Source organism: Gigantopelta aegis, chromosome 3, assembly GCF_016097555.1.
Source record: "Gigantopelta aegis isolate Gae_Host chromosome 3, Gae_host_genome, whole genome shotgun sequence".
Taxonomy (NCBI): Eukaryota; Metazoa; Mollusca; class Gastropoda; order Neomphalida; family Peltospiridae; genus Gigantopelta; species Gigantopelta aegis.
Window position 1 is genome coordinate 44,463,119 of NC_054701.1, and position 26,893 is coordinate 44,490,011.

At 32.1% G+C, this 26,893-nt stretch overlaps 1 protein-coding gene across 3 annotated transcripts in view; it reads right to left on the reverse strand.

Moving 5' to 3' along the window:
- Nucleotides 1–531: 531 nt before the first annotated feature.
- The window catches only part of LOC121368098 (ubiquitin carboxyl-terminal hydrolase BAP1-like), a 43,046-nt gene continuing 16,684 nt past the window's right edge, over nt 532–26,893 (reverse strand). For 2 of the 3 annotated variants that reach the window (XM_041492659.1, XM_041492661.1), the window contains 5 exons: nt 22,242–22,256; nt 4,731–5,316; nt 2,886–3,013; nt 2,406–2,498; nt 532–1,255 (listed from right to left, as the gene is read on the reverse strand). In XM_041492659.1, the coding sequence (XP_041348593.1) occupies nt 1,052–1,255; nt 2,406–2,498; nt 2,886–3,013; nt 4,731–5,316; nt 22,242–22,256 (1,026 nt within the window). In that variant the 3' untranslated portion in view covers nt 532–1,051. The remainder of the gene's footprint in view (nt 1,256–2,405; nt 2,499–2,885; nt 3,014–4,730; nt 5,317–22,241; nt 22,257–26,893) is intronic. The other variant, XM_041492660.1, reaches the window with a different exon arrangement.

Below are 26,893 nucleotides of genomic sequence, written 5' to 3' on the forward strand. Positions count from 1 at the left end.
GATAAAGCAGTTAATACCACAAGTCCTGTGATTGGTGTTAAATGTGAGTGTGTTGGTTGTAAAAAAAATGTGTTTCATCTGGGCAAAAAATGTATGCAATTTTATTTCATCTAGTACCACTGTGTCAAGTAGCCTTGTGCTTGAAACATGTTTGGAGTACCTGTAAAAATAACAAAGAAGTAAAAAATGTTTGTGTAGAACTAAGGTAACCATAGACACTATCCGTTATGTCTGAAATGAGCAGCTTGACCCCCATTTTTTTCTGATTCACTTTAAGGGTGGTAGTATTTATATCCTTGGTGTATGTGTCGATTGATACACTGCAGGTAGGAGTTTTAGTCAAATATGTTACAATTGTCTATGGGATTTGATTTGGTGGTATACACCCTATAGATAGTATCTTTAACAAATCACAATTTTTTTTTAAGTATAACTTTAAACTGGTCTGTAATGAAATTGAAATACCTCACTCACATAACAAAAATAATGTAATTAGTCTCACCCTTGAAGGTAAAATAAAAAATGCAGTCATCTCATTTATTTATTTTATTTTATTTTATTTTTTATTTGTTTTATTATATATGTATTCACTATTGCATCTGCCCGTTGATGATTTCAGCACCAAATATCCACAACTATCACAACTTCTGCGCTGGCCAGGCTCTACAATTAGAAGCCAACTGCAAAACATGGAAGTCAAGGTGTTGAAAACTGTATTGCATTGGCCCATTGCATCAACACACCGAATCTGTAAGCACCATATATTACTTCTGCACTGGCCACGGTAAGCTAGTTTTTCAACTGAAAAGGTTTAACAATGGCCAAGTTTTTGATATTCCAGGCATTGGAATGATAAGCTTTTGCAGCCTCTTGAATGATAAGCTTTTGCAGCCTCTTGAATGAGCATGTACTGGATTAACCAGGGGGTTTTCTGTAGCCACACTTTGGACTGGTCTGGCTTCTGAAACAGAAAACAATTGCAGCATGTAAAGTAACTGAGTCATAATGTTGGAAATGTTGTATGTCTTGGGAGGGAATCAAGCAGCAATTTTCATCTTCTTCGCTTAGCCCGTGCCTTACTTCGATTATCTCTGGATATAGCTTTGGACTGCTGTCGTCCTATGGGAGCACCTTGACGTTTTTTCACGTTGACGTTTTGCTCAACAAGCCGGGCAAGCTGACCCTGCTCTGCTAGCATCGTAAGAAAGGTTGTGATGAACTGGTCGTAGTTATGAGTCCGACGGCAGTCGTCAATCTGAAAAAAAAAAGAAGAACAAAACAAAATTAAAATTAAATATAGGTCCGAATAAAGATCAGTCATGGGTTTTAATATCCCTTAATACCATATAACAAAACATCATTTGTCTTAAAATTAGTCAAACCTGTCCTAGCGGCCACCTAAATCGGATCCCAAATTGCTAAAATACCTGTATTAAGCAGCCACAGTAAAGTTTTACTATTATATAAAAAGGGATATTTTAACAACAGTGATAAGGTGCAGCAAATAACCGATCTTCACACTTTCAACAATACTAGTACCCATTCAGTCCCGACATCTCTACTGTGTATCAAGAAAGTCTGACTCAGGAATGCTTCTAATTGCCTCTGGGCAGGCTATGCTTGACATTTGTAGGTTCACTTACCATGACAATACACCACATGAAGTAGAAATTAAATGGAAAGAGAAAACAAACTTGTTGAGAATGGTTAATTTAATACATTCCATTTGCATTATTTCTGAAGGAGACGACATGTCAAAAGTTGATTTATGGTCAACTGTGAAGCACACATCCATTGGTTAGCAGTACAGACGGTAAAACAAGAAACAACAACATATGGTTTAAAGACTACATATGTGACAACCTGTACTCTGCTGCCACCTGTCTTAAGCGGCCACTTTTATCTACTCCCTTGTGCGACTGCTTAAGACAGATTTGACTGTACATAAATGGATATATCACGTTTTGAAAATGATCTCTTCATGTATAATAGGACAAAACAAAACTTGTATGTCTCTGCTTAGAAGTGTAAGGCCACTGCCATGACAATCATTGGTTAGTGGATGTTAAACATTTCTAATTCTGACATTAGCAGCACAGGGTCTTTCATGTTCATGTTCCCATTGACAGGACAACACATACCATGGCCTTTGATAAACCAGTTGTGGTGCAATGGTTGGGGCAGGAAAAAACCAAACACAATCAGACAATGAGGGTTCAATCACATTATATGACCAAATCACATCAGGCGAGCACTCCACTGACAGCTAGATTTTGTCACCTGCCATTGTCGTGTCTTCTGACTCATTTACCATTGAGATGGCCGATAGACAAAGAAAGAATGGTGAAACCTTAAATGGATATAATTTAAAAAAATAAATCTAGATGAAATGCAAAGGAACCAACCTTGAATTTCTTTCTTTTTTCAATTTCCTCTTTCAGGTTTGCTTCACAAGTCTCAATCTCATTTTCAACATTCTTTAGCAGGTCTAGAAGATCCTGTAACAACAAACAGCATTTAACACATAGACATCTGCCGGAGAACTTTTCAAGAGTGTCGTGGGTCAGGGCAAAAGAACAGATGGAAGGGTGGACCCAGATATTTAGTATGAATATCCAGTCACCAAATGTCCTAGCTCCATTTCACACATCGGTTCAAACTGAGATACTTGTTAGATTCTAGATCATCTGTTAAATAAACAAAATATTTAAATAATATTTTACCCTTATTTTAAACATACTAAAATCAGTTATAAATGTTTTATTATTATTTTTTTTTTATATTATTTTTTATTTATGGCTAGGTGCTGGGCTTCTCTGAGCATTTGGCTGCAGTCTTGAAACCTGTATGTGCATTAGTAAGCTCCAAATTGAAATGCTACAAACCTTTGGAGAAAAGCCCTGTGATCCACTTCTATGTTTAGATTTGGGTCTTCCTTCAGTAATTTCCTTACTTGAGTTACAATTAACTGCAGCTGTTGTGGAATTGTCTGAAGGCTCTGTCTTTACGTCACCTGAAATAACAGAAATTAACTTTTGTTATATACAAAGTACAGTGTCCATACACCTTCTAAACCATGTATTTCAAAATATGCTCCAAATACATTTTTTTTTTTTAATTAATGTTTTTCGTTGCCATTTGAAGAGTATATTTATGTTTCATTAACCTTTTTTGTTTTTCAACCGACACTTTTAAAAACAAATTAACACATTATAATGATATATGCAAGATATATAGTCAGTACCTTCTTCTGATTTGACATATTAACAAATGACTGACTTTCAAACACTTGAAAGTTCATCAAGAGTTTCTGTGCAACAGGATAATGTTTGATACTTTTTCTAAGAACAGAAAAATTAATTTTACAAGTTCCCAGTACGACTGAAAGCAGATCCTACTTCTCACAGCATCTAAGAGGTCATCATTAGAACATCTGACCAAAACCAATGTTATCTCATGTCCAGATAATTTTTCAACTGACCAAAAAGAATGGACTATATGTATAATATTACCACAGCTATTTGGTGTCTACCATACCAGTATGGCTATTTTCACACCTGGTTTAAATAACTAATAAAAGTGCCAGCAGTTTTAACACATCCAGAATGACAGGTTTAGACAAAAGGTCACCTACATCTACAACAAAATTTTCACATCCCCTAAGTTCAAGGGCCATAACTCCATCACAAATGGGTAAATCGTCATGAAAGTCAAACTAGATCTGTAACAGTACATGATGAAGCTATACACAAAATTTCAGCTCAGGATCTCAAAGCCTTCTGCAAAAAACATCCAGAAGACAGACTGATGGACAGACAGAGATGAAACCTATAGTCCCCATAGGTTGGGATGGTAGGGGACTAAAAATTAAATTTTTGTAGGAGGTTGGACAGCACTATAGACACGTACTGGTATTGTCTTGTGAAGGTCTAAAATTAATCAAATCAGGGTCTGGGTCTGGCGAGTATAGCAAGTCCAAAACGAATTGCACTGAATCGAAAAATAAAAATACACCAGGTCTGTGTTGGTACAAACTACAGATCTGGCAACAGACAACAGAGAGGAGCCTGCATTATATTTTGACAGCACCAGACTCACCAGACCCAGCTTCAGTATGTTTTCAGCCTAACTAGAGTTTTCAGCATAATATATAGTATGTAAAATTTTCCTTTCTCTGCCAAGGCTAGCTCTGGGTGAGCAGAAAGTTTAGCAAAATTATCTATGATTAAACTTTAAAATTGTAAATTTTTTCGTACAAAATAACAAATACTGCACAAAATTAGTTTACCAAATTAAAATAAAATTCGCCAATTGTTATTCAAATTCGCAATTAGCAAATTTGGTAAAGGAAGGAAATGTTTTATTTAACAACGCACTCGACACATTTTATTTACAGTTATATGGTGTCCTACATATGGTTAAGGACCACACAGATATTGAGGGAGGAAACCCGATGTCACCACTTTATGGGTACTCTTTTTGATTAGCAGCAAGGGATCTTTTATATGCACCATCCCATTGACTGGATAGCACATACCACGGCCTTTGATATACCAGTCGTGGTGCAATGGCTGGGAGCAAGAAATAGCTAAATGGGCCTACCAACGGGGATTGATCCCAAACCGACCGCACATCAACCGAGCTTTACCACTGGGCTACGTCTCGTCTCGCCCAGAAAAGTGCCAGAGCTTGCCATGTATGCCTTGCCTTGCCTTAATCAATGTATGTACCTGTTGCAGCACCATCAGCTGAGAGTTGAGGACTGCTCTGACAGGAGGACGGTGTGTGGAAGCTTCCTCCCGGGGAGCTGAAGACGCTGCCCACCTCAGACGCGGTGTCCGTGCTCTCACTGCTGGGTCCCGACGACGCCGAGCCGCCAAACTTGGTCTCGATGGTCAGCGGCTTGGTGACGTCGGTCAGCGACACAGTCCGGGGAATCGTGACGCTGCCGTCCTTCTCCTCGCTCACCGAGATCTGAATCTTCACGCCTTTGTCCCGCACCGACGGGTTTTCAAAACCGCACTCTGATTTGATACCATCCGGGTCCTTGAGCACGTCGTTTTTACACTCCGACAGAGAGTTGTCCACGCGGTCGATGGACGTGGGATTGGGTTTCTTCTCGGATTCGGTGTCTGCCGTAGAATCGTGTACACAGTTCTTCACGTTCGTCTGCGGCTCAGAAGATTCGCGGGACTGGGATTTTGATATTTTCTCTGCGGCTTTTGACAGGTTGTTTTTTATATGAACCGAGTCGGTGATCAGATGAGCTTGGCCCCTGTTGTCTGATGTCAAACCCGGTGTGGTTACTTTTACCATCTGATATAAAAATTAAAACATTTTAAAAGAAGAAAAAATTTCATTATCAATAATCTTGCTTTTTTAATACTGAAAATGTAGAAGCACACTGTAATATAAATTGGTACGTTAAAAAAAGCGATATTAACAAAATAATTTAAAATTATTCATATATTTAACCATATCATGAGTAGGTGCCCTTTTTATGGAAATCTAGAAAATGATGTGAGTACAAAAAACACATAATAAGTAACACGTCAATATTATTTCGTCATAGCTTATAAAAAAACTCACTTAATTATTCAAACTTTATTAAAACATGTTATATACTTTATCAGGGCTGTGGGAAAGAATTTTGAAGTACTGGTAGGGGTGGGGGGTGTTTGCATGGGTGAATATATATACATATATATTTATGTTTTAGATTAGCATTTCTCTCATAGGTGGTGTCATGCTCTACATAACAGTATTAAAACTAACGAGTCATGAACATTTTTAACTTATTATTTGTTAAAAACTAAACTATGTGGTTTTTAAAGACAACAACTACATGTATATAAATACAAGCTGTATAAATATAAAAGAAGCCTAAAAGCTGGCCTCAAAATAGTCTGAATAGTAACTTCAGCATTCAGTCATCAATAAAGCACATGACATTTGTACGGTATCTGAATACATAAATTCTAGGTACAGGGTACATGTACATATAGCCAAATGGGAGTTAAAAGTATTGAAATATGTATTTTCAAAATGTGAAAATCATAATTTACAAAAATCTTGATCCCTATACAAAAGCACATCACTTGTTCCTTACAAGTCTCAATATAAAGGTTAAACCAATTACTGCATTTAGAAAAAACCCTTTAACCATGACCAAAACCTCTGCTAATAATCACTCAGCTGAGACAAAAAACAAAACAAAAGACCTTATTCTGGAAAATGCTACCTATGGGTCAGAGTTTACATAGTTTATACGCTCCCATTTTTTTTTTTTCGGGGGGGGGGGGGGGGGGGGGGGGGGGGGCGGCATGGCAGGCTTTTGCCCAAATTAAACGAAAATGCCCGAATCTGGATAACAACATTTATTCATATCAGTATTACTGCCAAACACCTACATGTATATACGGTTACAGTCGAATCACTATGCATTTTTACATGAATTACAACTAATTTTGAGGGTAGAATGATGGAAATACATGTACATGGTAAAAAGGTCTCAGGTTAGCACATTATGCCCAAATATCTCTATCACTGTTGCCCGAATTTGAGGTTTTGCCCCATGCCTCGGTCACTCATGAGTTTGTCACAGTTAATATATACTAAATGACAAGAGAAACGTGAGATGCAAAATAATAACAAATACTGTAAACCATGAAATTAATGTACGTAAGCAAGATAATAATGTAAAAACTGTGACAGATGTATTGGTACAATAATTACTTAACGCATTATAATTTTTGTGCATCTGTTAGAATGCCAGTGTGACTGTATGTCAACAGAAAGTAATCAGATCATAAAAAATCATGAAAAACAAACTTTGAAGAAATGCATCATGACCAAGTTAAGCAAACAATCCATGAGTTGTTGTTGTTGATTACTCTTTAGTCTGTCCCACCAAAGAATGTCCTTTTCTCACTACAGTATGAACTACAAGTTATTTATTTCTGAGACGATTGTTTTCTAAATTGCACACCAGGGCTATCTCTGGTTGAGCAGAACATTTCGCCAAATTATCTATTAAATGAAAAAAATTGCAGAAACACAGTTATTTTCTGACAAAATATCAATTATTAAATGAAATTATTTTGCAATATTGAAATAAAATTTGCCAATTTTATTCAAAATTTTTAACTGGTACTGCACATAAAAACAGTTGGGTTTTTTTTCCCCCCAAAACACTTTTACTTTTCTTCTTACATCTTCTACGTCTTCTATGTTAAGTAGACCGGCCTCGGTGGCATCGTGGTAGGCCATCGGTCTACAGGCTGGTAGGTACTGGGTTCGGATCCCAGTTGAGGCATGGGATTTTTAATCCAGATACCGACTCCAAACCCTGAATGAGTGCTCCGCAAGGCTCAATGGGTAGGTGTAAACCACTTAAACCGACCAGTGATCCATAACTGGTTCAACAAAGGCCATGGTTTGTGCTATCCTGCCTGTGGGAAGCGCAAATAAAAGATCCCTTGCTGCTAATCGGAAGAGTAGCCCATATAGTGGCGACAGCGGGTTTCCTCTCAAAATCTGTGTGGTCCTTAACCATATAACCGTAAATAAAATGTGTTGAGTGCGTCGTTAAATAAAACATTTCTTTCTTTCTTTCTATGTTAAGTAGATGTACTATATTAACTTCACACCATGTCATTTCTATGGTGCTCAGTATGAAGGAATATTTTATTTAACAACACTCAACACATTTTATTTACAGTTATATAGCATTCGACATATGGTCAAGGACCACACAGATATAGTGAGGAAACCCGCTGTTGCCACTTCATGGGCTACTCTTTTCGATTAGCAGCAAGGGATCTTCTATATGCACCATCCCACAGACAAGACAGTACATACCACAGCCTATGTTACACCAGTTGTGGAGCACTGGCTGGAATGAGAAATAGCCCAATGGAGCCACCAACGGGGATTGATCCTAAACCGACTGCACATCAAGTGAGCGCTTTACCACTGGACTACGTTCTGCCCTGTGCTCAGTATGAGACATGGAGAAAATTACCACCACCTAACAAAACATGGCCTGCTTCCACTGGATTGACTGTCATAACAAATGACAACTTTTTTTCATTTAATCAATTTGAGATAAAACTTTATTGAAAACAACTCAGCATTTCTTGTTTACAGAGTGATCTTTTAAATAGCATTTACAATGTACGAGACACATTAATAAAAAATACGCATTTCCTGACCAAACGCAGTACGGTAATATGATGACGCATTTATTTTCATGATTTACAGTAATCACAGAAAAAACTAAATGTGTGTTTAGGCGTTGATGTGAAGATGTGTTGATGTAAGGTAATAGAAAAACTGTGAAATTTTGCAATGTTCGATTTCAAACTAAGTAACTGACATTTAAAAACAAGAATCACTTTAATGTGCTGTAAACATTGAAACATACATTGTGGGTCATGGTATCTTAGTGGTAATGGTATGCAGCACACTGCCATCCCAAATAACTATTCCTGCTTACAGGGCTTCTAGAATTTATATAAAATCCACTAGCCATGGGATCAGTGATTTTAAAAATGTACTAGCCATGATTAAAAAATCACTAGCCCTACTTTAAATAAATACAATTTTACTAATAGTAATAATCAGACATATCACCTAAAGAGGGAGATAGAGTTTAAAAATCCTTAGATTTGGGTGGAAAGAGGGAGCAGGATATTCATATTTACAAAATATGTAAATGTAGCATTTGACAAGGGTTTTTTTCCACTAGCCGTTGGGCTAGTTATAGTAGTTATTTACTAGCCCAACACTGAATATTACTAGCCATGGGAGTGGGGCTACCATAATCTAGAAGCCCTGCCTGCTTATGAGGTTGATGGTCCCTGTATGCATGAGTATCCAAAATATGGTCTACACATATTAAGTTAATGGACAAACCATAATATGACCCAAAGAAGAGAGTTTCTGTTTTAATCATATAATAAATTCATTATTATATGATATTTTGCACTATGAGTATTATTATGTATAGGGTATTTGTATTTACTATACTTTACCCTATGAGTATTATGTATAGGGTATTTGTATTTACTATACTTTACCCTATGAGTATTATTATGTATAGGGTATTTGTATTTACTATACTTTACCCTATGAGTATTATTATGTATAGGGTATTTGTATTTACTATACTTTACCCTATGAGTATTATTATATAGAGGGTATTTGTATTTACTATACTTTACCCTATGAGTATTATTATGTATAGGGTATTTGTATTTACTATACTTTACCCTATGAGTATTATTATGTATAGGGTATTTGTATTTACTATACTTTACACTATGAGTATTATTATGTATAGGGTATTTGTATTTACTATACTTTACACTATGAGTATTATTATGTATAGGCTATTTGTATTTACTATACTTTACACTATGAGTATTATTATGTATAGGGTATTTGTATTTACTATACTTTACACTATGAGTATTATGTATAGGGTATTTGTATTTACTATACTTTACACTATGAGTATTATTACATGTGCATGTATGTAGAGGCTATTTGTATTTACTATACTTTACACTATGAGTATTATGTATAGGTTGTATTTACTATACTTTACACTATGAGTATTATGTATAGGGTATTTGTATTTACTATACTTTACACTATGAGTATTATTACATGTATGTAGAGGCTATTTGTATTTACTATACTTTACAGTGCCGTATCAAAAGTTTTCGCGATAATCCAAAATGGCCGACGTAAACACGGGTCAGTTTGTAAATTTTAAAAACAAAATTCGGCTAGTAGAATTTATAACCATACCTCAATATTTGGTTAAGTGTCCCTTGTTACGAATGCAAGCCATAATGCAAGTGTTCGAGATTAACAGTATCTCGATATCCCGGGGATACCAGAATTTAATTTTGGATACCAGACTTCAATAACCCAGTATCCCACCAGGATACTAATGTAATGTAACATTGTTGTTGGGGTTTTTTAATCCTGCGTTTTCATTTCTCGCTGAAACAATGAACGTCGGTCATTTACTGAAGTTAGTTAACAGTATTTTCGAGCTCGTATCTAGTCTAATGCTATGCCGTAAAAATATCTCCCCCAGCTCATACCCAGTCTAATGCTACACTGGAGCAATAGACTGATAGGCCTCAGATTACAGTTATCTTCCCATTTGGTTGTCCAAAATCCGGAAATTTGACCGCGCAAGTAGTCTGCTGTTTGACTGTGATTATTTCATGGCAGACAGCTATGAAGTGGCAACTGTTTGACTGAAGTGACAGGGGATAGCATGTAGTTTGTAAACATGTGTAACTTGTTGACATTGAAGACTTGTTTGTGGTAATTCCGGCCCATGCAAAAGTAGTGCTTTTTGTGTAAAATGGGTGTACTCCGGCCTGGTTTAGAGGGTGTGTCTGTTTAAACCAATATGCTGGGAGAAAGAGCTGGACAACAGGGGTTGTCCTTTTCAGGGTATGTGTCCCCCATGCAGGCAAAGGTACATACAAAACTTCACGGGCCTGCTGATATTAATAAAAATGTTATAGCCACTAAGGCTATATAGAAACATATAGCGAAATTAATTGTGGTCTGTAAAGTTTGTTTTATTTAACGACGCCACTAGAGCACATTGATTTTTAATCTTATCATCGGCTATTGGACGTCAAACATATGGTCATTCTGACACTGTTTTTAGAGGAAACCCGCTGTCGCCACATAGGCTACTCTTCTTTACGACAGGCAGCAAGGGATCTTTTATTTGTGCTTCCCACAGGCAGGATAGCACAAACCATGGCCTTTGTTGAACCAGTTATGGATCACTGGTCGGTGCAAGTGGTTTACACCTACCCATTGAGCCTTGCGGAGCACTCACTCAGGGTTTGGAGTCGGTATCTGGATTAAAAATCCCATGCCTCGACTGGGATCCGAACCCAGTACCTACCAGCCTGTAGACTAATTGTGGTCTGAGGCCTGATATAGTTCACACATTACACCGGTTAAATGCTTGATTCTGATGAAAGTATTATAACCAGAGAGGTGAAATTACACAGACTGATTGTGAATACCGCATGGAATATGAAAACTAATTTATTTATTTTCTAAATATTTTATTAAATTAAAAAACCTTTTTTTTAAATTTATTAAAAATTAAAATTTTCAACTTTTAAATTTCAATATCCTCCAAAATAGCATAAAATGACCTCTGATGTTACTACATGTTGTTGCAATATTTTTTAACAGTTTTGAGCTAATAATTTGGTAAAAAAGAGCAAAAGTTGGATTTTGTTGGTCAATATTGAGATGTTAAATGTTTTTTACAAATTGAATTTTAATGAGTTTCTCAATTATTGCAATTGGTCAGAAGATCTAAATATAATGAATATATCACTACTAAATGTAATTAAACACTTTAAATAAATAGTATACAATTTTTAACAAGATTAAGTACTCTAATAATACATTTCACCTACATTTATGTAAATTACACACTTCAGTCATTTTTCAAAAATGGTCTTTTATCCTTAGAAAAATCTAATAGGCTAATATTCTATGCTGTCTGAATGTATTTATTGTGTTCAGTAATCAGATGCTGGTACACTTGTCAAGTTTATTGCAGAAAATGTGCCAAAAAGGTTAACATTTGGCTTGTAATACATATGGCAGAATAATCCATAATGCATATTCAGTGGTCATTACTACAAACATCCTTCCAATCAAGAAATACTACACTGAGGTATCCAAGACACTGGCACATGATTACACTTGTTAACAGTTATCACTGGAAACTGAAAAATATGGTGCAAGTACCTCTTGGTAGGATTTATATCAGCATTTTGTGACAAAATCTTCATTTTCAAATTTGTCGTCAACAAAAAACATATTATGGTGTATACCTAAGTAACATCTGTAGGGCATATTCATATTAATATGTATTTATATGGGCTGTTTTGCCTTTTACAAAGTGGCTACATGTCTAATACAGTAAATGAAGTAGATTAAAGGGACACACCCTAGTTACGGCTATATGTAGTTGTTAACCATTACGGCGTTGTTTTTCGCTATTAAACCCATTTTTTTCACAAATAAAATTGCACTTTACTTACCGTTTATTATTTAGAATATACATTTCCATTCACCTGAAGTGTTTTTTGGTAATCCTGGTGTTTGTAATACCACAAAATAAATTTTTCGTATTTCTTAAAAACGCAAGCGCATTTGAGAAAAAAACGTTAAGCAGACAAGGTCTAATCTATTTTTAGAGGGGATATTTCCATTTCAATGTCACAGATGTTGGTATACCACGTGACCGTTATCATTTTGGTTCGGTTTGTTTTCTCGTGCACGGTTCGTGCAATCAACATCCGATTTGTTGTTCATTTGTGAGATTTTTCTTCACAGTTCGTGAACATTTTCAGTAACAATAAAGTTCAGACAAGTAAGTGTCTCAATACAAAACGTTACAAACCCTTAAAACCAATAATTTTGCTAAGTCTTACGATATCTGGAGAGGGGATACAACCAGGACAGAACAGTTGGAACATGTCCAGGAGAGGTGAAAGAAACGCACCCCAAGTTTGTGAAATTTGTCGTGACGTAGGTATTGTTGTGCTTCGAGCGACATCAGAATACTAACTTTCAAAATTACTTCAAGCAATTGGGACATGGGGATTCCCATGGTATTTATCAATATAAAACCTGCTTTTTCACTCCATTTGATAAAAACGTGATCTAAGTGTGTTACAGGTTTGTAGATTAACCAAATTATAATTTATTTTCGCTGGATGGAACTAGGGTGTGCGGCTTTAAGTAAATATAGCAGGTCAAAATTGAATCTGAGGCCTATCATGTCTAATGTCCCCTGAAATTAGTGTGTAAAAATTTGTTGCAAATGGCCCCAATGTTGTGACTTTCACCATCCCTCTGACACATTTCTAATAATGTACCATGAATTCAGTCACCATATCTTTAATAAGCCTCCACTTATCATATCTAAAATGCAAAATTTTACAGTTTCAGATTTTAATTTTTTTTCACAAATTTAAATTTAAGTTTAATATTTCATTAAAAATGAAGTAAAATCTAATGATTGATGATTTATTTTTTTTCCTTTAAATATTTCAAAATCTTTCCAAGACAACACTGTGTAGATAGAACTTATGTAGAAAAAAAAATAGCTGTTCATTGTATGAAGAAATTACACTATGAGTATTATTATATAGAGGGTATTTATATTTACTATACTTTACACTATGAGTATTATTATGTACAGGCTATTTGTATTTACTATACTTTACACTATGAGTATTATTATATAGAGGGTATTTATATTTACTATACTTTACACTATGAGTATTATTATGTACAGGCTATTTGTATTTACTATACTTTACACTATGAGTATTATTATATAGAGGGTATTTATATTTACTATACTTTACACTACGAGTATTATTATGTAGAGGCTATTTGTATTTACTATACTTTACACTATGAGTATTATTATATACAGGCTATTTATATTTACTATACTTTACACTATGAGTATTATTATATACAGGCTATTTATATTTACTATACTTTACACTATGAGTATTATTATATACAGGCTATTTGTATTTACTATACTTTACACTATGAGTATTATTATATAGAGGGTATTTATATTTACTATACTTTACACTATGAGTATTATTATATACAGGCTATTTGTATTTACTATACTTTACACTATGAGTATTATTATATAGAGGGTATTTATATTTACTATACTTTACACTATGAGTATTATTATATACAGACTATTTGTATTTACTATACTTTACACTATGAGTATTATTATATACAGGCTATTTGTATTTACTATACTTTACACTATGAGTATTATTATATAGAGGGTATTTATATTTACTATACTTTACACTATGAGTATTATATACTTTACACTATGAGTATTATTATATACAGACTATTTGTATTTACTATACTTTACACTATGAGTATTATTATATACAGACTATTTATATTTACTATACTTTACACTATGAGTATTATTATATACAGGCTATTTGTATTTACTATACTTTACACTATGAGTATTATTATGTAGAGGCTATTTATATTTACTATACTTTACACTATGAGTATTATTATGTAGAGGCTATTTATATTTACTATACTTTACACTATGAGTATTATTATATACAGGCTATTTGTATTTACTATACTTTACACTATGAGTATTATTATATAGAGGGTATTTATATTTACTATACTTTACACTATGAGTATTATTATATACAGACTATTTGTATTTACTATACTTTACACTATGAGTATTATTATATACAGGCTATTTGTATTTACTATACTTTACACTAAGAGTATTATTATATAGAGGGTATTTATATTTACTATACTTTACACTATGAGTATTATTATATACAGACTATTTATATTTACTATACTTTACACTATGAGTATTATTATGTAGAGGCTATTTATATTTACTATACTTTACACTATGAGTATTATTATATACAGGCTATTTGTATTTACTATACTTTACACTATGAGTATTATTATATAGAGGGTATTTATATTTACTATACTTTACACTATGAGTATTATTATATACAGACTATTTATATTTACTATACTTTACACTATGAGTATTATTATATAGAGGGTATTTATATTTACTATACTTTACACTATGAGTATTATTATATACAGACTATTTGTATTTACTATACTTTACACTATGAGTATTATTATATAGAGGGTATTTATATTTACTATACTTTACACTATGAGTATTATTATATACAGGCTATTTGTATTTACTATACTTTACACTATGAGTATTATTATATAGAGGGTATTTATATTTACTATACTTTACACTATGAGTATTATTATGTAGAGGCTATTTATATTTACTATACTTTACACTATGAGTATTATTATATACAGGCTATTTGTATTTACTATACTTTACACTATGAGTATTATTATATTATTATATAGAGGGTATTTATATATTTACTATACTTTACACTATGAGTATTATTATATACAGGCTATTTATATTTACTATACTTTACACTATGAGTATTATTATATACAGGCTATTTGTATTTACTATACTTTACACTATGAGTATTATTATATAGAGGGTATTTATATTTACTATACTTTACACTATGAGTATTATTATATACAGACTATTTGTATTTACTATACTTTACACTATGAGTATTATTATATACAGACTATTTATATTTACTATACTTTACACTATGAGTATTATTATATAGAGGCTATTTATATTTACTATACTTTACACTATGAGTATTATTATGTAGAGGCTATTTATATTTACTATACTTTACACTATGAGTATTATTATGTAGAGGCTATTTATATTTACTATACTTTACACTATGAGTATTATTATATACAGGCTATTTATATTTACTATACTTTACACTATGAGTATTATTATATACAGGGAGTATTTATATTTACTATACTTTACACTATGAGTATTATTATATACAGACTATTTATATTTACTATACTTTACACTATGAGTATTATTATATACAGGCTATTTGTATTTACTATACTTTACACTATGAGTATTATTATATAGAGGCTATTTATATTTACTATACTTTACACTATGAGTATTATTATGTAGAGGCTATTTATATTTACTATACTTTACACTATGAGTATTATTATATACAGGCTATTTGTATTTACTATACTTTACACTATGAGTATTATTATATAGAGGGTATTTATATTTACTATACTTTACACTATGAGTATTATTATATACAGACTATTTGTATTTACTATACTTTACACTATGAGTATTATTATATACAGGCTATTTGTATTTACTATACTTTACACTATGAGTATTATTATATAGAGGGTATTTATATTTACTATACTTTACACTATGAGTATTATTATATACAGACTATTTATATTTACTATACTTTACACTATGAGTATTATTATGTAGAGGCTATTTATATTTACTATACTTTACACTATGAGTATTATTATATACAGGCTATTTGTATTTACTATACTTTACACTACGAGTATTATTATATAGAGGGTATTTATATTTACTATACTTTACACTATGAGTATTATTATATACAGACTATTTATATTTACTATACTTTACACTATGAGTATTATTATATACAGACTATTTGTATTTACTATACTTTACACTATGAGTATTATTATATAGAGGGTATTTATATTTACTATACTTTACACTATGAGTATTATTATATACAGGCTATTTGTATTTACTATACTTTACACTATGAGTATTATTATATAGAGGGTATTTATATTTACTATACTTTACACTATGAGTATTATTATATACAGACTATTTGTATTTACTATACTTTACACTATGAGTATTATTATATACAGGCTATTTGTATTTACTATACTTTACACTATGAGTATTATTATATAGAGGGTATTTATATTTATTTATATTTACTATACTTTACACTATGAGTATTATTATATACAGACTATTTATATTTACTATACTTTACACTATGAGTATTATTATATACAGGCTATTTATATTTACTATACTTTACACTATGAGTATTATTATATACAGGCTATTTGTATTTACTATACTTTACACTATGAGTATTATTATATAGAGGGTATTTATATTTACTATACTTTACACTATGAGTATTATTATATACAGGCTATTTATATTTACTATACTTTACACTATGAGTATTATTATATACAGGCTATTTGTATTTACTATACTTTACACTATGAGTATTATTATATAGAGGGTATTTATATTTACTATACTTTACACTATGAGTATTATTATATACAGGCTATTTGTATTTACTATACTTTACACTATGAGTATTATTATATACAGGCTATTTGTATTTACTATACTTTACACTATGAGTATTATTATATAGAGGGTATTTATATTTACTATACTTTACACTATGAGTATTATTATATACAGGCTATTTATATTTACTATACTTTACACTATGAGTATTATTATATACAGGCTATTTGTATTTACTATACTTTACACTATGAGTATTATTATATACAGGCTATTTATATTTACTATACTTTACACTATGAGTATTATTATGTAGAGGCTATTTATATTTACTATACTTTACACTATGAGTATTATTATATACAGGCTATTTATATTTACTATACTTTACACTATGAGTATTATTATATACAGGCTATTTACTATACTTTACTATACTTTACACTATGAGTATTATTATATACAGGCTATTTGTATTTACTATACTTTACACTATGAGTATTATTATATAGAGGCTATTTATATTTACTATACTTTACACTATGAGTATTATTATATACAGGCTATTTGTATTTACTATACTTTACACTATGAGTATTATTATATACAGGCTATTTGTATTTACTATACTTTACACTATGAGTATTATTATGTAGAGGCTATTTATATTTACTATACTTTACACTATGAGTATTATTATATACAGGCTATTTATATTTACTATACTTTACACTATGAGTATTATTATATACAGGCTATTTGTATTTACTATACTTTACACTATGAGTATTATTATATACAGGCTATTTATATTTACTATACTTTACACTATGAGTATTATTATATACAGGCTATTTGTATTTACTATACTTTACACTATGAGTATTATTATATACAGGCTATTTGTATTTACTATACTTTACACTATGAGTATTATTATATACAGGCTATTTGTATTTACTATACTTTACACTATGAGTATTATTATATAGAGGCTATTTATATTTACTATACTTTACACTATGAGTATTATTATATACAGGCTATTTATATTTACTATACTTTACACTATGAGTATTATTATATACAGGCTATTTATATTTACTATACTTTACACTATGAGTATTATTATATACAGGCTATTTGTATTTACTATACTTTACACTATGAGTATTATTATGTAGAGGCTATTTATATTTACTATACTTTACACTATGAGTATTATTATGTAGAGGCTATTTATATTTACTATACTTTACACTATGAGTATTATTATATACAGGCTATTTGTATTTACTATACTTTACACTATGAGTATTATTATATAGAGGGTATTTATATTTACTATACTTTACACTATGAGTATTATTATATACAGACTATTTGTATTTACTATACTTTACACTATGAGTATTATTATATACAGACTATTTATATTTACTATACTTTACACTATGAGTATTATTATATACAGGCTATTTGTATTTACTATACTTTACACTATGAGTATTATTATGTAGAGGCTATTTATATTTACTATACTTTACACTATGAGTATTATTATGTAGAGGCTATTTATATTTACTATACTTTACACTATGAGTATTATTATATACAGGCTATTTGTATTTACTATACTTTACACTATATTATTATATAGAGTATTATTATATACTTTACACTATGAGGCTATTTATATTTACTATACTTTACACTATGAGTATTATTATATACAGGCTATTTATATTTACTATACTTTACACTATGAGTATTATTATATACAGGCTATTTGTATTTACTATACTTTACACTATGAGTATTATTATATACAGGCTATTTGTATTTACTATACTTTACACTATGAGTATTATTATATAGAGGCTATTTGTATTTACTATACTTTACACTATGAGTATTATTATATACAGGCTATTTGTATTTACTATACTTTACACTATGAGTATTATTATATAGAGGGTATTTATATTTACTATACTTTACACTATGAGTATTATTATATACAGGCTATTTGTATTTACTATACTTTACACTATGAGTATTATTATATACAGGCTATTTATATTTACTATACTTTACACTATGAGTATTATTATATACAGGCTATTTGTATTTACTATACTTTACACTATGAGTATTATTATATAGAGGGTATTTATATTTACTATACTTTACACTATGAGTATTATTATATACAGGCTATTTATATTTACTATACTTTACACTATGAGTATTATTATATACAGGCTATTTGTATTTACTATACTTTACACTATGAGTATTATTATATAGAGGGTATTTATATTTACTATACTTTACACTATGAGTATTATTATATACAGGCTATTTGTATTTACTATACTTTACACTATGAGTATTATTATATAGAGGGTATTTATATTTACTATACTTTACACTATGAGTATTATTATATAGAGGCTATTTGTATTTACTATACTTTACACTATGAGTATTATTATATACAGGCTATTTGTATTTACTATACTTTACACTATGAGTATTATTATGTACAGGCTATTTGTATTTACTATACTTTACACTATGAGTATTATTATGTAGAGGCTATTTGTATTTACTATACTTTACACTATGAGTATTATTATGTAGAGGCTATTTGTATTTACTATACTTTACACTACGAGTATTATTATATAGAGGCTATTTGTATTTACTATACTTTACACTACGAGTATTATTATGTAGAGGCTATTTGTATTTACTATACTTTACACTACGAGTATTATTATGTAGAGGCTATTTGTATTTACTATACTTTACACTACGAGTATTATTATGTAGAGGCTATTTGTATTTACTATACTTTACACTACGAGTATTATTATGTACAGGGTATTTGTATTTACTATACTTTACACTACGTGTATTATTATGTACAGGGTATTTGTATTTACTATACTTTACTCTACGAGTATTATTATATAGAGGGTATTTGTATTTACTATACTTTACACTACGAGTATTATATAGAGGGTATTTGTATTTACTATACTTTACACTACGAGTATTATATAGAGGGTATTTGTATTTACTATACTTTACACTACGAGTATTATTATATAGAGGGTATTTGTATTTACTATACTTTACACTACGAGTATTATATAGAGGGTATTTGTATTTACTATACTTTACACTACGAGTATTATTATATAGAGGGTATTTGTATTTACTATACTTTACACTACGAGTATTATTATATAGAGGGTATTTGTATTTACTATACTTTACACTACGAGTATTATTATATAGAGGGTATTTGTATTTACTATATTTTACACTACGAGTATTATATAGAGGGTATTTGTATTTACTATACTTTACACTACGAGTATTATTATATAGAGGGTATTTATATTTACTATACTTTACACTATGAGTATTACTATATAGAGGGTATTTGTATTTACTATACTTTACACTACGAGTATTATTATATAGAGGGTATTTGTATTTACTATACTTTACACTATGAGTATTATTATGTACAGACTATTTGTATTTACTATACTTTACACTATGAGTATTATTATATAGAGGGTATTTGTATTTACTATACTTTACACTATGAGTATTATTATGTACAGACTATTTCTATTTACTATACTTTACACTATGAGTATTATTATATAGAGGGTATTTATATTTACTATACTTTACACTTTGAGTATTATTATATAGAGGGTATTTGTATTTACTCGCATTTCTTTTGTCACTCTTTATATTTTTATTTGTCACCTTGATTTAAGTTGGAATTGTTTTAATATAAAAATTTAGGATTGATACCCATCAGTGGGCCCATTGGGCAATTTCTTGTTCTAGCCAGTGCACCACGACTGGTACATATATATGATCAAAGGCTGTGGCATGTGCTATCCTATCTGTGGAATATGGTGCATATAAAAGATCCCTTGCTACTTGGATGTCAAACATTTGGTAACTCTGACAGAGTCTTAGAGAGGAAACCCGCTACATTTTTACATTAGTAGCAAGGGATCTTTTATATACACTTTCACACAGACAGAAAAGCACATACCATGTCCTTTTACCAGTTGTGGAAAGAAAAAACCCAACCCAATTAGTTAAATGGATCCACCAAGGTGGTTCGATCCTGTGATGTAAGCACCTCAGGTGAGTACTCAACAGACTAAGCTAAATCCCGCCCCACTGCTCAGAATCCGAAGTGGGACAGAAGTGGTAATCCTAGCAATCATGTTGGTTTTAGGATGTGTTCAGGTCCTATGCTGCTGGTTTTGTTTAGTACAGAACAAGATCCAGCTATGCACTTACATATTAACTCTATGCAAAGCACATGCAGATTAGACCACTGTGTGTCAGTATTACATTTTCAGTAAACATTCTGCCCGATCTTTTGCTTATAAACATAATGTTATGTAAATATGTATAATAATTTCAACTGTGACATTTTTAAGTTGAAACAGTAGAAGTTAGTAGTAGAAGAGAGAAAAATAATGATTTAAAGGTACACGTATACCTTTGTTTTAAAATAATACAACAGGATTTCATTAATAATAATTTATAAAATACATGTAATAGTATGTGAAGTAACAAAAACATAAATACCCTGAGAGGTCATGCACTAATTAGATAATATAAACTTTGTTTCATAATGATATTGCCAATCACAAATCATGTCTGTAGTTATTTGTGTTATATTTTGTTGCAATTGTTTTGGCTAGGAAAAACCCAATTTAACCAACTAATAACTCTAAAAAATAAAATAGTTTTGTTTAAATCTATAGTCAGTGACAAAAGAAACACAAGTACTCTGTATAAAATCCCCACAGTGTAAACTGTCATTTCATATTAATTAAAACATTAATTCCCTTCTTTTAAATATTTGTTCCATGTAAATCACAAAATCACATCACCGCATAATGCAACACATTTTATTATTATTTTGCAGCATGCATTTCTTTTGTCACTTAGTATATATTGTAACCACCTTAAACCTTAATTTTCGCTTCAAATGAATTTGTCACTTCAAGGAAAAAATATAATCAGGTTTTAATATAGCTGAAATTAAATGTGGTCACATATGGAAAGCTTCACAAAGCAACCGTAATAACCAGTGGAAATAAATTGAAAATAAGTATATTTTGCTAACTAATTATTTTTCTAAATAATAATTTTCAATTTTTTTTTTAATGTCATCGACTGTTCCACTAATATGCAATATGCAACAACATAGAAATATTACAATAGTAACGTCTTCAGCTAGAAGCAATTGGCAGAACAAACTGATGCAAATATTTACATATCTGATAATTACCTTAGAATCCAGCAGCTTGAAAGGAAAACAGTGGAAGGGATAAAAGATTGAACTATTTTGAACTATTTAAACTACAGTGAAACCTTTCCAGACCGGACCCTCTTTAAACTGGAATTCCCTCAAAACCGGACGTTTTACAGAGTCCCTTTTTAAAAACCGGATCCCTCTTAAAACTGGACTCTTGTCTTGGTACCAAGGGTGTCCAGTTTAGAGGGGTTTCACTGTACTGTAATATAAAAATATGTAGACCTCAAATAGACAAGGAAGAGGGATAGACAGAAATAATAAACAGACAAGTTTATTAATAAGAAATTATTAAGTAAACATAGTTGTTGAACGATGCCAACAATGGGAGTTGGGAGGGGTGGGTGGGGCAGTTACTAATCTGCTTTTTAAATGAAAGGGGTGGGACGCAGCCCAGTGGTAAAGCACTCGCTTGATGCACGGTTGGTTTGGGATCGATCCCCGGTCAGTGAGCCCATTGAGCTATTTCTCGTTCCAGCCAGTGCACCATGACTGGTATATCAAAGGCTGTGGTATGTGCTATCCTGTCTGTGGGATGGTGCATATACATGTATAAGATCCCTTGCTACTAATGGAAAAATTTAACGGGTTTCATCTCTAAAACTATATGTCAAAATTACTACGTTTGACATCCAATAGCCAATGATTAATACATAAATGTGCTCTAGTGGTGTTGTTAAACAAAAGAAACTGCTTCAAATGGGAGGGCCAGTGCATATTGTGGACACTTTAGTCTCAGGAGTATCAGGCCACAGTAAGTCTTTTTATGTTTAACAGAAAGTGTGTATAACAGATCCCTTGCTGCTTTTTGGAAGATGTGTTCTCATTGTCAGCACTTCGGTTTTGTATCTTGAACAAAGGAAGGAAGGAAATGTTTTATTTAACGATGCACTCAACACATTTTTTTTTTACGGCTATATGGCGTAGGACATAATATAGTTAAGGACCACACAGATACTGAGAGAGGATTCACGCTGTCGCCACTTAATGGGCTACTCTTTTCGATTAGCAGCAAGGGATCTTTCATATGCATCATGCCACAGACAGGATAGCACATACCACGGCCTTTGATATACCAGTCATGGAGCACTGACTGGAACGAGAAATAGCCCAATGGGTCCACCGATGGGGATCGATCTTAGACCAACCGCGCAGTTTTACCACTGGGCTACGTCCCGCCTTTCATATCTTGAACAAGTAACTAGATATATCCATGATATAAAAATATAATTTATATCATGATGTCAATTTCAAATATTTCACACTGGTCAAAGAAAAGAAATGAAAAGGATGAACAGTACCAGGAACCAGTTTATCCAATCGGTATGGATTTGAAGTTTGGGATACCTCAGATGTCTGTTTATTCTAAAAGAATTGTCCAGAAGGCTTCTAGACACATGATCTATTGTAAAACAACTATAATTAGACAACACTCTTCTTCGTCAATTATAGCAGGATTGCTTTCTTCACTTGCAAAGCTTATAAGGGTTTTGTTTTTCATTCAGCACAGAGCTGGTGTTATGGCCTCCACGAGTCCACAATATTGGACTTGAGTATTCGAGGGTCAAACCCGAAATGGATCTGAGTACTAGATGATAATGAGACTAAGTAATAAAGTAAAATAGCATTATGCATCTTAATTCCAGTGCTGAACATGGATGCCAAATCATGCCATTGTATTGCATTCCACACATTCCACTTTTGTTTTCCATTCATGTGTCATAGCCCTAAAATGTAATCGGTGGCAAGCATATGGCAAAATGATGTAAAAAATAAAATTAAACGAGAGTGCTCTACCTTGCTAGACCTGGCCCATGCCTAAGCACTCTAGTGCTTGTGGAGACCCTAGCTGGTATATTAACGTTCATGGTATGACTTGTCCTACATGTATCTATGGGAAAGTGCACATAAAAGATCCCTTGCAGGTTTTTTCAGTAGTAATGGCCTCTGTGGCTGCAGCACATTTTGTCTCTCAAATTCTGACAGTGTCATAACCATTATGTTACATATCAAATAGCTGTAGTAAACATCTCTGTGAAAAATATTGAGAGAATTGATTAACTGCTCCCCTAACTTAGATTATGGGGAGCCATATTAAGATTCTTTCCAACAGTACATGTATGTGGTGGCCCTATACTGGGCTTTTCCTAAAAAAAGATGACTGCCATGTAGATAGTTTGTTTTGTTTAATGACACAACTAGAACACATTGATTTATTAATCATCGGCTATTGGATGTCTAACATATGGTAAATTTGACATATAGTGTTGGAGGAAACCTGCTATATTTTTCATATGCACCATCCCATAGACAGGATAACACATACCATGGCCTTTGATACACTAGTCGTGGTTCAATGGCTGGAGCTAGAAATAGCCCAATGGGTCCACCGACCGTGCATCAAGTGGACACTTTACTACTGGGCTACGTCCCACTCCTGCCATGTAGATGCCTTGTATGTAGCCACTTCTATGTTAAGTAACAAAGATGGTGGTCACCATAAAGGTTGTATTTAAGGAATTTTTATTACACCGCAATGGAAGAGATACCCATGTGATATTTATCGTCTCTTCACATTGTGCAATACGTCTTTTGAGAGGTCATGATCTCCGATCATGTGAGCAACAGTGTCGCACAGTACAACTCTGCACAGATGTTTTGAGGAAAGTGTGCACATGGTTCTTTCAATTCATATTTTTAAATCGGAAAAATACTTCCTGTCAATTCTTATAATTAATATTAGAAGCATAATTTAACAAAATATATATTTTAATAATTTAGTTTAGCCTTGAATATGTTTATACTATTGTTGATGTAAACGTCATTGATAGATATATGGCATAGGAATTCGAAGTTTCATTGATAAATAGCTAAATAAAGTAGCCACAACATGACGTCAATTTGCTAAATGACGTCATATGGTAAGCGACTTCATTTCCTCGGTCTTTAATCCGTGCATTTTCATGTCTTGTTTAGTTATTTTGAAGTTATTCTGTGCAATTTTTTTTCATTGACGTGTGGTGTAATAAATAAAATACTATACTCGTTCCCATGTGAGACGGTTTATATTACAACTTGTGTGTTTTTAATCGTGCATCACGAGCTTACGATTAAAAATACACTCGTTGTAATATAAACGGTCTCACATGGGAACTCGTTTAGTATTCTCTATGTACACAATATTTAGCACAATATGTGTACTGTAGTCGACTGGGCCTGAGTGCAAAAAGATCCTTGTGAAATGTGGCATTGGTTAAGTACATAGAAGGCGGTCAGTAGTACAGATCAAAAGACGAAAAGCAGTCAGAATGATTGGAAACTGTCAAAAAGGCCTTGCGTATTATATAATCGATTGAGCATTGATATTTAACAGGCCTCCAAAAATTGGGAGAGAGATTGTTTTATTTGTGCATCGCTTGCATAAGTATACTCTTGCGGAACCCATTTTTTGTATCGCATATTGAATTTATGACATTATTTAAATGTTCATGACAGGTTACATAAAAACGAAATGGGTTACCTGAATTTGTTTTTGTGTAACCCATAAATGGTTTACGCAAATTTTCAATTCTCGGAGGCATGTTTAATCCTTTTGAAGTGCTTTTTGTTTTTTAATTGGCATGCTAAAGGGAGCTAACTATTGCTATCCTTGAAATTGTTTCAGGAGAGTTAGAGTGACAGCCCTCCCCATTAAACGGTAAGACCTGCTGTAGACTCAAATGTGCCAAATTGTTGATTAACCAAATATTCCCTTTTCAACCCCAGTCAAGACAAGTCTACTCTGGGCAATTCATCCAGTAGTCCAAGAGCTAAGGGGGTGTTTAGTTAACCAAAAAGGTCCAAAAGGTCTCAGGGTATTTTTGAATACCCTGATATATGTAGTTTATGGAATGGGGTTTCTTAGTTGCCAAAAAAAGAAGATGATGTTTTTAATGACAGTGTTGAAATCTGCTCCATGAAGGAATTAGGGGTAGGGATAACTAACATGTCTGTAGTTGTCAATATACAAGATAGATTAACAAATGACCTCTTATATTAAGGCTACTGGTCTCTACTGTCTATTCATAAAGTTTTTAACAAATTTAATTAGGTTAGCAGAGGTCAAAAGGTCACCATTTTTGACCGGCATCTAAAATCTGGGCCATTTTTGGGTCAAACTTCTCTCTCATTAGATAAGCATTCTATCTCTGACATAAAATAAAGCTAACCTGTTCATGTCAATCATGTTCCAATGATCAATTATAATGATAAAAAAATGATTGGTTGGGGCTCTGCCAATGTGATGATTGATTAAAAATATTCATAATGGGTCCATCAAGGTGGTTTGATCCTACAACTCAAGCACCTCGGTCAAGTGTTCTATTGACTGAGCTAAATTCTACTCCAAGTAAGTATAGTTATAGCAGTGCACAGCATGTCATCACATCCAGTGTATTTAAAGTAGAAGACCCTAGTTTCAATCAGTGAAAATGGACACTAAATTTGTTAATCTACATGTGGATAAAGTTACAATAGAGTAAAACAGTCTGTGATGTTTAAGTAGGGAAATACCTTTTTAAAAAGGTAGACTAAAGCTGGTCTCCATAATGGTTACTTCTCAGAGGTACGTGTGTTTTTAATACAGTGGA